The sequence below is a fragment of the Onthophagus taurus genome, chromosome 11 (genome assembly GCF_036711975.1).
Source record: "Onthophagus taurus isolate NC chromosome 11, IU_Otau_3.0, whole genome shotgun sequence".
Taxonomy (NCBI): domain Eukaryota; kingdom Metazoa; phylum Arthropoda; class Insecta; order Coleoptera; family Scarabaeidae; genus Onthophagus; species Onthophagus taurus.
In genome coordinates, this window is record NC_091976.1 from 16,635,922 (window position 1) to 16,651,308 (window position 15,387).

Below are 15,387 nucleotides of genomic sequence, written 5' to 3' on the forward strand. Positions count from 1 at the left end.
GATCATAGAACTTCGAGAAATGTAAAGTGAAACCTGACCTACTTTTCAATAGTTTCGTTTGGTAGTGATCAAGCAAATGTGATGATTTCACCAGAAAGAAATGAAGATAATCCACAAAATGGTGATAAATTGGTTTTCGATTAAAAATTCGGTGAAAATTTGGACATAACAAATCAAGATGATGCGAGGTTTACTTATAATGAAGTAGAAATAGTATGGTGATGCTATTTCTAATATTTATCTTCTAATGATTCATAATCATGTACAAACAAACAGTCATAACAATGAACAAAAGAGGAGTATCGATTCCAAAAAAGGCGAAAACCACTTCATCTGCCGGCAAGCTCATTGCTTTAATTTCTTGAGATGTGTACTTAGAGAAAAGAAACTTTTGATACGTCGTGGTGTAAAGTTCCATTTGTTTCCTCACGCATCCTATATCCTAATAAAGATAAATTCTTCCAAACTTTTTTGTTTTCTTTATTAAGTCGTTACTTCTGCAATGGGATCGCCTTAGAATCAATACAGATTTATCGCCATAACAATAATATTTTGTATTTTTATAAACCTGGAAGTTTCTGATTTTATTTTTACGTATATACAATTGTTTAATTTTTACTTTCTCACATATACAAAGTATATGTATAAAAAAGATTTAAACTTTTCACATTCCATTTCATTATTCGCATAGGTGCATTCATCTATGTATTTTTTTTCTTCCTCATCATAATCAATTTTGTAACGTAAATTCTACATATAATCAACTCCTTGTGAAATATGTTTCTTCCGCATTTCATATCTCGTTGGGGATTCATTTTGTTTCAGCTCTTCTATTCTTTCGTCAATGATTTTCATTAACTTTCCATATATCCATTTTCAATTTATGCACATTTCGTTCAAAGACTTGGTGTCTAACTGGTGAAGTGACTAGAAGCACACTAACTCAATGATGATTCATGACATCTTATGACCTATCTAATGCATCTTTTCTATAATGGCAATTTATGAACATCTACTGCTCCAAGTTCAAGATGGCAATTACGCATCTTTAATATTGATCAAATATTTAACATTTCATTCGGTGTAATTTCATTCATTTGCGCGCAAAAGTCATATTTGTGATCGAAGGATCCCAGAACTCCGAATTGATGAATGAATTGGTTCTTCTATGTACTGAATAATTTTTTTTTCAATCATGTAGTTGAGTTTATTTAAGAATTCAAAGCAGCTCAGCAATTTATTAATACCATTTAAAAATGTAAGAAAATCGTGTGTTGCCTTTCCAAGTAAAATTCAAGTTAAAGAAATGACACTTCAAACTATTATCTTAGAATAAAATAAGTTAGTCATTCAAAAGGAATAAAATCTCGCCCTATTTGGTTTAACTGTTAAGGCTAATAAATTATGACTCATTTTCTAAGAAAAAAACTAAGAAAGAAACATAAATCTGTCGTTTTCCTCGAGAACTTTAAGTAAAATAAGAAATGATTCAATAAACATTACTTTAAATGGATCAGAAAATTAAATCTATAAATATAATACGAGTATTATAAAAAGAAATATAATCGGCTATTTGTTCGGTCTTGCAGAATAGTCAATAATTCCTCATCTGTGTGACGTCGCCAATGACGCCACACCATATTGAATGAATCATAGCCCAAGTGTGCATAAAGATTTCTAAGGAGTCGATGGTGGTAGAACTAAATTTATTCCTTTTAGACGAGAGCTGCAGATTGTTGCTGTTTTTATGTATACCTTTCTTAGGTGCAACATAATATGATAATAGTAAAATTCTTCAGAATTTATTACTATATCAAAAGCGACCATAGAAATTTCTTAAAGATTATTAAATGTTTGTTATTTCCTTTTCTCATGATTATGATACTAAATACCTGTATGGTGAGAGTTGAATGCTTGAGCAATTATCCTTTCGCGCTTCCTGAATGCGACAGTCTTCTAGTCAGCGCCAAAATGAATACAGTTCCGCTGGTACTCAAGAACTACCTTTTCCTCAGAACTGCATCGATCATGTTGTCTCGAAGATGATACCCCTCTTCGAAGTGGACACCTTAGAAAGAGAGTCAAGTTTTACCCAGAATTAAGAAGGTATGTTGTGGGTTCCCTGCGGAACCCTGTCGAATTAGGACTTGTAATGATTCAAAGAGGTATGTTGATATAACAGTAAGTGATGAGGTGTCAATGAGAGTTTCATTAGCATTACCCAGAGTTATGCACTTAGAAGCTTATCAAAAGCCTTGAATTGCATAGGAATTTATGACAGCTCCATCAATTTTTTAGTTGATCGTCGGTCGCAATAGGTTTTCCGATATCTTTCCCAAATAGATTGGACAATACCCGTTCCATTCTGGATAGACCAATAACGACTTGAATTTTTTTGTGCGTTTTCGGGACATCTTGTTATTGTAGGTTGGTTAAACTTTTTTTTCGAGAAGACTAACAAGACAAAAAGGCAAACCCTCTTCACCTTCAAAAGGTTTCCGCGGATACTTCTCTTCACTCATCGACTAGATAAGGATGTCCTGTTTGTTGTGGCCATGATCTGTGGGCTGTTGAAGATTTGTGTGAGCAGTTATTTTACTTAAGGTTCAGATCTTCAAACCGGCTTCGAACTTGTTAAGAAATTAATCCTTATCTCCAAACAATCATCACTAAGTTTCTGAACTGTCACGGCAGCTTCTACTCTTCATGGAAATGAAGATGTTTTTAAAAGCTGACTAGAGAGCAAGTGCCATCTTTTCAAGCATTTTCAAGCTAATCTTCCCATTTTATTTTATATCTTGCGGGTTTTGATTTGTTTACGTCCTTGAGTACTAATTTTTATCATAAGACAAAATTTTGCACATTTTAATGCATTTAGTTTTAATCAAATCTTCATATTCAGGAATAATAATGAAGTGGGATTATCACTGGTTGCAACAAATTTTTGTCTCTTTACTATTTCTTTTCCTATTTTGTTAAGAGGAAAACGTTCCGAGAACGAAGTGGCAGTGCTAATTTTATTAACACTTTGTATCTTCGAGGACTTCAACAATTGCTTCTTGTTATTGTACAACAAAGGTGTTCGTATAACAAGTTGGAAGTAGGCATTAACCAGGAATATACGAAATATTTTCCATATTATATCATTATAATATGGAAATATATACTATTTATCTGAGTGTAAATTTCAAAACACTCCTAAAAAATTAAGCCTTCTTATATTCCTTCTACGTATACAGGCTTCACTAGGCATATTAAGTTTGTTTTTTAATATTTCACTTAGACCCAGCTATTAAGAGCAATTGGGAGAAATTGTGTAGTAAAAATTTATTTAGACTCATTTTCAGCTAGTAAAAGCTTTCCAGAGTGGGTACAAAAAGGTATTGAAAGAAGCTTAAAGTTAGATAGCTGTTGGAAGTGATTTAGTATCGGTGAGAGACATGACCAAGTGATGACTACTGTTGGAAGACCTTACGTGTCATTGCTAGAGACATTGTGATTAATGCATTGTAACAATTGTGTTTAATAGCTTTTCAGCAATTCGAATCAAGATTTTATGGCATGACCTACATCACTCAGAGGGAGTTACTTAAATATTTTAACAATGCGATACTATTTTGTAATAGTATCTAATTAAAATTATTTCCTTCTTTCAATACTTTTGATCAAGATTTTTCCTAATCACCATAGCAAAATCATCCGATTAACCAAAACCTTACTTATGTAGCTTACTTAAATGACATCACGAATTATTTAACTTAATAAAAAACTTTGACGATTTCATGCAAGAACTAGATTGTGTTTAAAATTTATAAAATTTTTTATAATTACGTAAATCTCTCAATATTTCTTTGTAACTAATTTTTTATAATAACCGGATACGATTACGATAAGGAATTTCCACTCAAAAGAAAAATGACTCATTCGACGTATTATTACGGTTCAGTTAACTCGGAAAATGTGCGATTTAAGTTCTCGCGTTAAGCCCAAATTGAGGAAAGGCCTTAGTTTTAGCTTGAAAGAGCTCAGTCAAGAAGTAGATAAATTAGCGGTCGGGTTTGAGCACGTAAGTCCAATTTACCGGGTTGCTAACCTTCCATTATATCTCTCGCTGAAGTTAGCGTGTATTAAAAATTAAATTCCCGGACGTGAAAATGTTAACTGTACACGTAGTTTAGATGGTATATGAGCATCTAGCTCTGTGGCATTAATTCCATGTTGTTAGTGGAACGTTCCTCTAGGGTTATTAATCGAATTGGTGTGTTTCGGAATTGCGACTTGTACTTGGTATGTAAATGGAATGCGATGCAGGTGTGCAAAAAAATAAAACAAAGGGATACAATTCCAACAAGATATCCTGAATACATTGAGATTGGAATTTATTTTAAAGATTTCCCTTATAACGTAATCTGTTACTTAAACGGACGTATTACGCTCGTAAATTACGAAACAACAACACAAAGTTTTCCCAACCGGACTGTTTGGACGTCCCCCGAGACTGGATTTAAAGTGCATTACGTGGTCGAAATACAAACGTTTCGACGTGTGTTTCCTAAAAAGGAACGCTCGGGGCTCCGTTGTATTCCAATTCTGTTGTTTGTGTCTCAACCGCGAGCGAAACAACAACCTTCAAATTCCCCAAGTTACGCCATAATTTACATTACATTATAAACAATGGCACTCCGTAAATGTTTTTGCAAAATATATGTGGTGCTTAACAAATCAATTGATGATTATTTATTTTGAAAAATTATTAAATAAAAATGGCGCAATTCTTTGTGCAATTTAACAATAAATGTTTTGTTGTTATTTTGAGTTGTTTTTGAAATGTGTGTTGTTTTATTTCGTTTATAACTCCGTATGACACAAGACCTTGGTTATAATGATAAGATAATTTTGAGTCTCGTCATTGATAACGTTCCTACAATATCTAAATATGTAAACATGATACATTTATCAATTGAAACTATTTATTTAGACACATGAGTGAACTTTGAGTGTATTGATTTAAATACAGGAAGCGTTTAACCGATCGAATCTGATTTAAAAGTTAACAACAAAAAACACAGTTATTTCAAAAATTTGCACAACGCTACGAACTTTACAATCCAATTACATTTAAGCACGCAACACAGCGATTCGAACGGTATTTGAAGAGTTTGCGTGTCTTTCTAAAACTCTTTTAAAATAAGAAATAAACTCTCTCCATTAAGAACGAAAATCATCATGCGAAATAACCGTAAAAAACTTACCTAACACCATTTCCAGGTTTTCTCATCCAATTTTCGTAAATTTAGTTCAATTGAGTTTAATTTCTTCATTTTCAGGAAGCCCATAACATGGTTCGTGAGGCGAATGAAAAGCAGGCGGCAGCAGAAAAAGCCCTAAAAGAAAGCCAAATGAAAGTTGACGTGCTCACAGCGGAAGTGGCCGCTTTGAAAACTTTGGTGCTCACTTCGACCCCGAGCAGACCCAATCCACATCTACACCCGCAAATTGATCCCAAAGGAAAAGAAGACGGTAAGAAAAATTTTACGAAACGTCATTTTTACACAATTCAATGTCATTAAAACATAAATTAGCATCTAAAGTCGTTTTATTAACCCAAAAAGTTTTATTGAAAGAAACGCAAATGAAAGAACAAGTCAATAAGGTGTTCAATCAAGCGCAAAAAACTTTTAGTTGTACCGAAAAAAGTTTCGAAAAGAAACTACAAAAACTTATTCGGTTGATGAATAAAACGACAGCTAAAGATTTAAATTTAAACGAAAGTATCATGGATAACGAATTTTGGGAACAACCCAATAAAGCTCCCGTAACTTATATAAGCCTTTACGAAGATGATTTAATTACAATGGGAGTTTTTGTACTTAAAGACGGTATGAAATTACCACTTCACGATCACCCGGAAATGCACGGTTTAATAAAAGTATTAACCGGAAAAATTAAAGTAAAAAGTTTCTCTATAGAAGAAGACCCCGAATTTTTGTATTGTAAACCCCCACCAATTGTATTAACGGCACAAAAACAACCGGATATTCTCGCAGATTCAACATCCGACGTTTGTGTTCTTCGACCTAAAAGTAAAAACATCCATGAAATTGAAAGTGTCGATGGCCCGGCGGCTTTTTTCGATATTTTATCACCACCATATGAAACGCCCATGCGAGACACATTAAGAAGATGCAATTATTTTGAAATTACCGCAAAAGTACATCGTGATAGTTACAAATTAACTGAAATTGAGCCACCAGTTTGGTTTTGGAATGATTGCATTAAATATCTCGGTCCAGCGATTAAATTTGAACACGATTTTAGTGTTTTTCAACGTGTTTTATCGCAATTTAGAAATGTTTGGAAAATTTTTAGCGGACGTTGTCAAAGTTCTTAATAAATTAAATCGGTTGTTTTAATTTATATACAACTTTCTCTTTGATGTCTTGGTATTGAAGTTTTAAACGAAAACACGTGCATCTGCCAATTATAGCCGCTACATTTGGAAAATGTTAACGATTTCGATTCGAAAGTTTATTTGTAGAATCTTCAATTCAATTAAACGGTTTATTCACGTGTGGATTATTTATAGTTTTAATAAAACCTACTTTTACATTATTAACCATAATTTGATCGAGTTTTTATTTTATATTTATAATAGGAGTGGCCATTTTTACAAAGAAACATCGAAGATCCCCATCACATTTCAACTTAAAGTACGGAAGAGAAAATTCACCGCCGGAATCGCCTATAAAAGAAGTTCAATCTTTCGTTTCAACATCTCAACCCACCCAACTCGACAAAGATCTACTCGAGGTAACGTAAAAAATATAAAACTACGACATCAAACAGGTTTAAAATAAAAGGAATTGTTGATTTAGGTTGATCCTGTTCTTCACGAAGAGTTTTTAGCTTGGAAACAAAAACCCACATTAGATAAAACAAATCCTTTTGTACGAAGAGTCTACGAGGAAGACATCGATTTGTGCCTAAAGTTTAGCAATTGGGAACTTTCGAAAAAAGTACGAACAGCTTTAGAAGCTGGGACAATTTTTATCGAAGCGATTAACGATAAAAATAAAACTGTTTTTCCTAAGTAAGTATTGAGTATCAAGATATTTATTAATTTATTTATGCCACAGTAATGTATTGGGATTAGTGCACTTTGTGTTTAAATATTTAATCTTTACCGGTTTCATTCATTATTAACATCATCAGGTTTTGATGCATATAATTCCTTCTAGATTTTCAATGCCAAAATACAATTTGGTAATATAATTCAGATTTTAAAGACTTTTCCTTCCAAGTCTTTCAACTACTCGGATGAAATTCATGTTGGTTTAAAAGATCTAAACAAACAAATCAAATAGTCACTTGAGATTTTGAAATTTTGCCAATAAAAATAAGTGTGTTGTCATGGACGATTGACAAGTTCTTCTGAAGAAAGTGTTTCAAGCCAATATCAACAAATCATGAATATAAGTGGTGGGGAAAAAGATAAAGGCATATCAATATCAACACATTTATTGCAGTTGCAGAAGTAAATTCTGTTCTTCTATGAAAATTGATTAACTTGTGAACGTTGGCGATGACTAATAATTGCCTCATAAATAAAGCAATGATTAGATATGGACTTACCATCAAGGTTAATGAGATGAAACCTTTTTTGCGTTATGTACTATCATGTCCTAAGTAAATAAGTCTACTATTCAAATATATCTTGTTGAAAAAAATGCCTTCAGATAAATTTATCGCTATTTAGCATGTTTTGTACTTTGTGAATAATAAAACTGCAAAGCAGAACTCTAAATTTAAATAGGTTCGTGTCGTTATTGATTATTTGAATCAAAAAGAGATGTGTGCAATGACAAAGGGAAGTCCTTCTCTTATGGACGTCAAAGAACGACTATCTCATGTACAATTTGCTGCTACAAAGAGGACGATTCTGAATTAAATACTAGAATCTCTGTGAATCCGCCGGCTGGGAAATGGTTGTTGACAATGAAATTTTTGGTTCTGAAATTTTAACGGAACAAAGGAAAAATAGGAAGAATATGTCAACAGAACTTTTTGTAAAATGGAATATATGCGTCATTCCCTCAAAATATTCATACGATGATGCGATAAATAAAGGGAAACGCGAAACAAAGAGAGTGAGGAAGTAGATGTTATAAATTATTGCAAAATAAAATATTTCCTAACTACAAAAATCGACCTTTATCTTCCAAAATGCCTAAATGAATTCTATGGGTTCATTATTTTCCGAAAAATTCCAGCAATCCGGAAGAAAACTCATCCAATGATTCTTACAAACGAACATCAGTGAAGCGATATCATTCCCATCAAAACTATTTAATGTTTCCTTTGGTTACATAATTGACTTGTAAAAATATATGTTATTTGGATTACAAAATATACAATGTTCTAATTAGTGAAATTTGCAACTATAAGTTACTAAAGAAATTATTCTCTAATAAACATTACAAATAATGATGGCAAGAACACGCAAGAAAAAAACAAACTGCTCATAATAATGTTATGTTCGAATTTTTGATATAACAAATTAATACGTTGTAATAAGTAACAATGAATAGATTCTTGGTATATGGTTTATTATAAATCCGAACATATAGGATGATATAGAAAAACGAGAACCTTTAAAATTCGTAATGCTACCTTGAGATGTAAACAATCGCGCCACTTAGTAATCATGAATCAGTGGAATGATCATTTCGCCACAAAAATGTTTTGCAATAAAAAGTTCGACTAAAAATTTTTTAAACTCTAAACCTACTTTAACCGTTTGAGTACCAAAGAGTTTTGAAAAGTTCTGTCTAAAAATCCCGAATAGCGCCACCTTCTCTAAATGAATACAAAAAGACTCGGATTCATCAAATTCTCAATTTTGATATGGATGTTAAGTGTTTGAGCAAAGAATACGGTTAGTGAGTATGAGTGATCATAATAAGTACTTATTACGCAACAAAGAACATAGAATCAGAAAGAGTTAGACATTATTTGGGAAAGAGTTATTACTTCTTCAGAATAGATGTCAGTAATATATAAATAAATAAATTATAGCCAAATAAATAAAAGATACCGTATTGATTTTAAAACGAAATATTTAAAAAAAAGGAGAAATAAAGAGACAACACACGGTCTACATTATAAAATTATAACTTGTAAAATAAAAGCACCTTCTTGCTTCTTCTCCTACTTGAGAAGTTAGGATGGCACGTACATCATCGGCTGGCTACGAGTAATAAATGTACTGCTTGGTATTTTAAATTGAATAAAAAACCAAATAGAACTATGCGAACAATTACTGCTACCATATAAACTGGAACTATGAATCAAACCTGTCACAGCATGTAAGGCTCAAAAAAGAACAGTAAAAAATCTAAAAGCGAAAAGAACGCCAGGTCCGGAAACATTCATAACCTCACTGTGACAAGCTGCAATACAGCTAATACGACGATGATTAAAACAAGAAGAAGTAAGATGTTAGGGAAGGGATGGATCTTTCGCGGTTATTGGCATAACTTTGTGAATATTATGCAAAAACCAGGAAAAGTGTCAGAAACTGACGTGTGATTGTGATTACCTTTGATTTAAAAAGGGGTCTCAAAATCATTTTGAATTATATAAAAAAAAAATTTCTTTTAAATAGTGAGCTTACCAGCTAACACAGGCCGTTAAGCTACAAGCCGTGCTTTGAAACAAAAATTTTCAAGTCATTTCAAACAAATTAAAGTTGCACTAGAAGCATTGAACTTTCAATGCTTCTAAAATCATATTAATCTGGGTTCTCAATGTTTAGGTAAGCACCTTGAAAGACTCTTCGAAAACAAACCAAACTAATATAAGACTGTATGATATTAGGATGGAATGCCCATGTTACAATCTTCCTTTCACTGATTATAACATCTTTCTGTAATGATTACATTTAAAAACATTTTTCCTTATACACTTATTTTTCCTTGTTCTTCTATTAAACCATAAGCCCAAATATAAAGGCATCATTTTCTTTGTCAACACTACCACATTTTTTGTCAATATCATATTCTTATCTAACTATACACTTATGTGTATTAAGCTTTCTGAGGACTATTTTAATGACAACTTTTTTTCTCCCTGTAGATCAGTGTTTCCCAAAGTGTGGTACGCGTACCCCCAGGGGTACGTAGATGTCGAAAGTTTAGGCTACCGTTAGCTTTAACTGTATACAACATTTTATCATCTAACTGTAACAGTATCCCAACCCATTACGACTAGTACCAAAATATATTGTATTAGCTGGTATTAGCATAATTTTGGTTACAATACCAACTATTTTGTTTCATCAATATTTGTTATAGACAAGAATAGCTATTTGCTTAACGGTTGAGTTTACGAGTAAAAAAGATTTTGTGACGTCAAACTTTGACGTCAATTATCAAACTTCTAAATCGCCATACGTTTTCTTTGTTTACCCATTAATCAATAAGTGTTGATGATATAATCAATTAGAACATACATTTTATACGTACACGATTTTCATTTTAAATCAAACTGATTTGACTTAGTTAAAGTGAAACCCTGGTTAGACGATGCTATTTAAACAATTGTCATTCTTATTTGGAATACGTTTTTCTTGACAAGCTTCTCCGTTCCACCAATAATACATGCCATCATTCGACTTTTATCACACAAAGCACACCACATTTCTTTGTCGTTTCCAACTGATAACTTTTGTATTTCTTTCGGCGTTTGATGTGGCATAACATAAACCTTCTTTGGTAAACATCAACGATGAACTTTATTGTTCTTCTACTAATTTCTTAAAAATTTCTTTAAAAAAATACATTTCCTTTGCATCTACATCAATATACTGGACGTCTAAGTCGATATGGCCCTACACTTAATGCTTCCTACTTTTTTACGCTTGGTTACGCCAACGAATTAGCAACATTATTAAGCATGAAACTTTTAGAACGTAGTTGATGAGGAAGTTAAGTTTTCTAAGGTTTCCTGAAAGACATGATACAAAATCAACAAGCAGGTTGAACCAATTCAGGAGAAAATATATTGTACTTAGGAGACTTTCACCTCCTGACCTGTAATGTATCGTTTTTCCATAACCATATTGGAACCTCTTTCAATTCTCAATTATTTTGCGAATGATTTTTTGTAGTTTTGAAAGAAATTATGATATTGTTTTATAAAACGCACCTGCTATATCTGATAAGATCATCGCAAAGGAAGCTCTGTTTCTAATGATAATCCAACCCTTAATCTTCAACTGCTCAAATTCTTCTCAAAATTTTCTGCTTTAAAGAAGCTTCACCAAATAACTAGGTATCATCCACACCAAAATTGTACAGACTTGAAGAACACCATATCATTTATGTTCTATGTTGTCGCAACTTTTCTTGACCTGAAATATAAATATTAATCGAAATTACATTCAAAGTTTGCTTTTTACTCCTCGATTCTATATACACCTAAGTGCACTAAAAACCACATACGTTGCTGATTGAAAAATGTTTCTAAATTTGTTGATTAATTCAAGATAATTTTTTTCCAGAAAATGTGCCTTGTTAGAGGTTCCAAGACAATGTTTTTATCGAATGAGTATTGGAGAACCGGAAACTTGGTATTATATCTCACAAATATGCCGAAATAGGGTAATTAATAATCATCCGATTTATATTCATAATAATTTCATCAACAATTTATTATTTTTAGATAATCGCAGTCTGTGATTTTCTAAACTACTTAAAATATATTGAAGGAGGTCTTGTAAAAAGCTCAGGTAGGTAAATTAAAATAACTGTTAATCTCTTACAATCATTTTATTTTTTTGTATAGCACATGACGTGTATTGGGAGGTTGCAAGACTTCGTAAAGAAATAGTCCTAGCAAGATTAGGCCTAAACTTAAGTTCCTGACGTTAAAAAGTATCCCAAGGAAATTAACTAAAATCTACTATTTGTATATAAATCAATTTAAATAACATTTTTGATATTGTGCCAACGAAAAAAAATGGGGATTTTTAAACATGTAAATATTAATCGAAACGAAGTAAATTTAGTAGTGTAATAGATCTGTATACTCAAGCCAAAGACTTGTCTGTAAAATGTACTCTTCTCAAGTACTCGTAAAAATATTGACAAAACCAACTATAGACCTTGACACAAACAATTAATTAAAGAAAATGTAAAAAATTAAATTAATAATTTAATCATTATCAGCTTAACGCGAGGTCTTGGTTGTAATTTTTTTTTTTGATTTCGTAATCAATGTATTTTTATGTAATTTTATTAATGTAATGTATGTTTAATTGTATATGTTGAATATATGAATGAATCTCTTTAAAAGGATATTGTTAAGAAATAAACGAGTTTACAAATTATAATCAAAACGATTTTTCTTACCTTACATTCTTATCCCATTGATTGCTTAAGGATCTCAAGGTTCTATTAGGATATGAAGTTTTCAAAAAACTTCATTGGTTTTTCTTTGGATTAATTAGGTTAGGTTGGGTGATGAATCCAACTTACCCGTTTTCATTTCATCTATAAAACATACAAATAAAAAAAGAAATTAATTTTTAACTATTAAACAACAATAATAATGCAAAAGTGTAGTAGTAGTATATCAACTTTGGACAAAAGTTTTATTAACATCGATAAAAAATGATTTGTAAATAACTAAACAATAATGGATTAAATATACGATGATCTATGATACATAACTGCTACAATTTACGAGGTGTGCGACCGCCAGTTTGAAGAAACGTCCCCGTGGCGATTAAAAATAGTTACTCTTAGGAATAAAGGGGTTAATTTCTTCATGCGTGCGGCCAACGACCCTTAAGACCTATTGCGAGCGCTCGAAAAAAAGACAAAATAAAAAAAAGAAAACGGCGACACGTAAGACGTCGTTTCTTTTACTTTTTTTTTAAAAGGTAAAGTTTTTTTTTCAAAATATAAATGAATACCTGAAAACAAACACGAGAAAGGACCAAACTTGGACATTAAATGCAGCTTTTATTCTTTTACACGTTTGTAAACAGTTTTACAATGTGTCTGTGTGTATGTGTGTGTTATGTTGTGTAATTTTTTATATCTTTTAGTTTCATATTCTCTCCTCTTTTTTTAAAGTGGTAAGTAGAGTTGGATATGCTAAAACACATGAAACTTATTTAGTTTTTTAAAACTCACTTCCGTTCGCGTCCACGAGGATTGTAGTAAATCAGTCTGCTTTGCTTGCTTTGCTATAAAATCGTTTTTAAATTACAAACTAGAGATTCTCGAGCCCCTTTCTCGAAACCTTTCCGCTTAATACTGCTGAGAAAATTATAAAAAAAGAGAATAAACGAATAAACGAAAAAATAATAATAATAAACAAACCGTGTGCTTGTATATCACAAGAAACGTTGGACAGTAACAAAACCTCGTTTCATTATTTCCTTTTTTTGCTATAGGGATGGTGTTTTTAATAAATATATTCCAAAATAAATTGCACAGTTTTTTCACGATTACAACATATTTTTTTATATACAGATTTCATTGGACTGCATATAAAAAAAACACAAAAAAACTGTACTCCGTCATCTTCCTCTCACCCATCATTATTATGTCATTCTCATTATCATCTTTCATCACCTTAAAACCTTTCTCTCCTCATCAAAACCGAGCTACTTAGATTTAGATTTCGAAGCAATTACGTTTTACACACTAGTAAATAATATAAAAATAACAATTAGGCTCTTACACCTATTCATATATCGATTTGTACACGGCCACTTATTACTTCGTTTTTTTTTATACAACACATTCCTTAAGTCCTATTTTCTTTTTTCCACCGTCAAAATAATCGTTCATTAGCCAAGTTTTATTTTATACTCTTTTTCACTGAATGTCCCAAAAACGAACGCACTTGTGGTCGCGTCTTGGTCACCTGTGGCTCGACGAGACGTCGTTCATATCGTACAAAACTTGCGCTATCGTCCTCGATGATTCCACGTTACTTAAGGCTACATTCGCCAAATGCGGTTCATAATGCTTTAAGTACCTACATAAAAAAAAGCTTTAGTTGTCATCATAAATTATCTGATTATTTTTAATTACCTCCTGCAATTACTGCTGTATATTACGAGATTCCTAAGTATGAGAGAGGCTGTTAGACGGATGCTTTTCGTAACCGGTCCCTCATTGTCGTCCTAATAAAATAAAAGATTTTTATTACACTATTTAAAAAAATTAAAAAAAATCTTGCATGCAGAAAAAACTTGTTGATAAAGAAAAAGTTTCAAATATGAAGGTTCAAAGTAAAAGTGTAACAATTCAAAGAATTAATTTCAGATGGTAATTTTAATTATCTTACAACATCTATAAACGCATGCATAAGAAATAGTTCAAGAATAATCGATGTTGAAACAACAAAATTTCCAAGAAAAAATATAAGTTAGAGACTCAGGAAAAGAAAATCACTATAATATAATAAAAATCACACAAAACCTATAAAATAAATTATTTGTTTAACCCTTTAACGCACACCATATTAAAACACTTTTTTTGTGTTAGTAAAAAAAAAGTTAGTACAATTGAATGATACTTCAATATCTAATAACTATCGTTGCACAGAACTTTTCAAACGAAATGTTATTCAGAAAATAATTTCCATAAAAGATATTTTGGAGCATTCTTAATTTCATAATTAAACATTGAAATTGTCTTAAATAAGAAAACTCTCTGGGTAGTTTAAGTAATACACTTCAGTTTGACAATGTCTTTCGTTTTGCTTATCTTTAGCGGTATATCCCCGATTTATTTGTTCGGATATGTTACGATCGCATGTAAACAAATAACTCCACCATAATTGTTGATAAACACAGCGTGTTGTTTAAGTAATAAATCAAAGGATTAAGTAATGTAATATAATAATATGTCATTATTTTAGTGTTTGGTACTTTTGCATTACACATAATATAAATAAATACAAATGCTTACATATAAATATAACATTAATAATAGCATTAAATTATTAAGAGATAAAATAGGGTAATTGTAATATGTATATTCTTGCCAAAGGTATATTATTAGCGATTATATCTTTACGTAATAAGAAATGTTTAGACTATTACGTTGTATTCATATCTTAATTGATATAATTTTGTATTACATTTTATTTCGTAATTACATCCAATATCATTACTTATTGCATAAGCTATGCTTTAACGACAGAATTTTATTACCGAAACTAGTCAAAGCATACTGCCCAGAGACAATAAGACCACAAGGTTATTAACATTTTATCGAAACTTATCTCGGTGATTTCGAGTTCTTTACAGACTTAACATCGAATTTAAGTTATTTACTGATTCCCACGCAGAAGGTTCATTAATGT

The 15,387-nt window shown here is 31.5% G+C and overlaps 3 protein-coding genes across 9 annotated transcripts in view; 2 read left to right on the forward strand and 1 right to left on the reverse strand.

Annotated features, from left to right (window-relative positions):
* Positions 1-12,385, forward strand: part of LOC111418973 (guanine nucleotide exchange factor for Rab-3A-like) — a 33,992-nt gene extending 21,607 nt beyond the window's left edge. The window contains exons 3-8 of the mRNA XM_023051734.2: positions 5,328-5,520; positions 6,656-6,810; positions 6,876-7,090; positions 11,561-11,660; positions 11,722-11,788; positions 11,845-12,385. Of these exons, the coding sequence (XP_022907502.1) occupies positions 5,328-5,520; positions 6,656-6,810; positions 6,876-7,090; positions 11,561-11,660; positions 11,722-11,788; positions 11,845-11,924 (810 nt within the window). The 3' untranslated portion in view covers positions 11,925-12,385. The remainder of the gene's footprint in view (positions 1-5,327; positions 5,521-6,655; positions 6,811-6,875; positions 7,091-11,560; positions 11,661-11,721; positions 11,789-11,844) is intronic.
* Positions 5,528-6,570, forward strand: LOC111419054 (2-aminoethanethiol dioxygenase-like). The gene has a single exon (XM_023051841.2). The coding sequence runs from the start codon at positions 5,561-5,563 to the stop codon at positions 6,389-6,391; it is 831 nt and encodes a 276-aa protein (XP_022907609.2). The 5' UTR covers positions 5,528-5,560; the 3' UTR covers positions 6,392-6,570.
* A 233-nt stretch (positions 12,386-12,618) lies between the features above and the next one.
* The window catches only part of LOC111418658 (Brahma associated protein 170kD), a 33,737-nt gene continuing 30,968 nt past the window's right edge, over positions 12,619-15,387 (reverse strand). For 5 of the 7 annotated variants that reach the window (XM_023051546.2, XM_023051621.2, XM_071200240.1 and 2 more), the window contains 2 exons: positions 14,109-14,200; positions 12,619-14,052 (listed from right to left, as the gene is read on the reverse strand). In XM_023051546.2, coding sequence (XP_022907314.1) covers positions 13,935-14,052; positions 14,109-14,200 — 210 coding nt within the window. In that variant the 3' untranslated portion in view covers positions 12,619-13,934. The remainder of the gene's footprint in view (positions 14,053-14,108; positions 14,201-15,387) is intronic. The other 2 variants (XR_002706863.2, XR_002706858.2) reach the window with 2 other exon arrangements.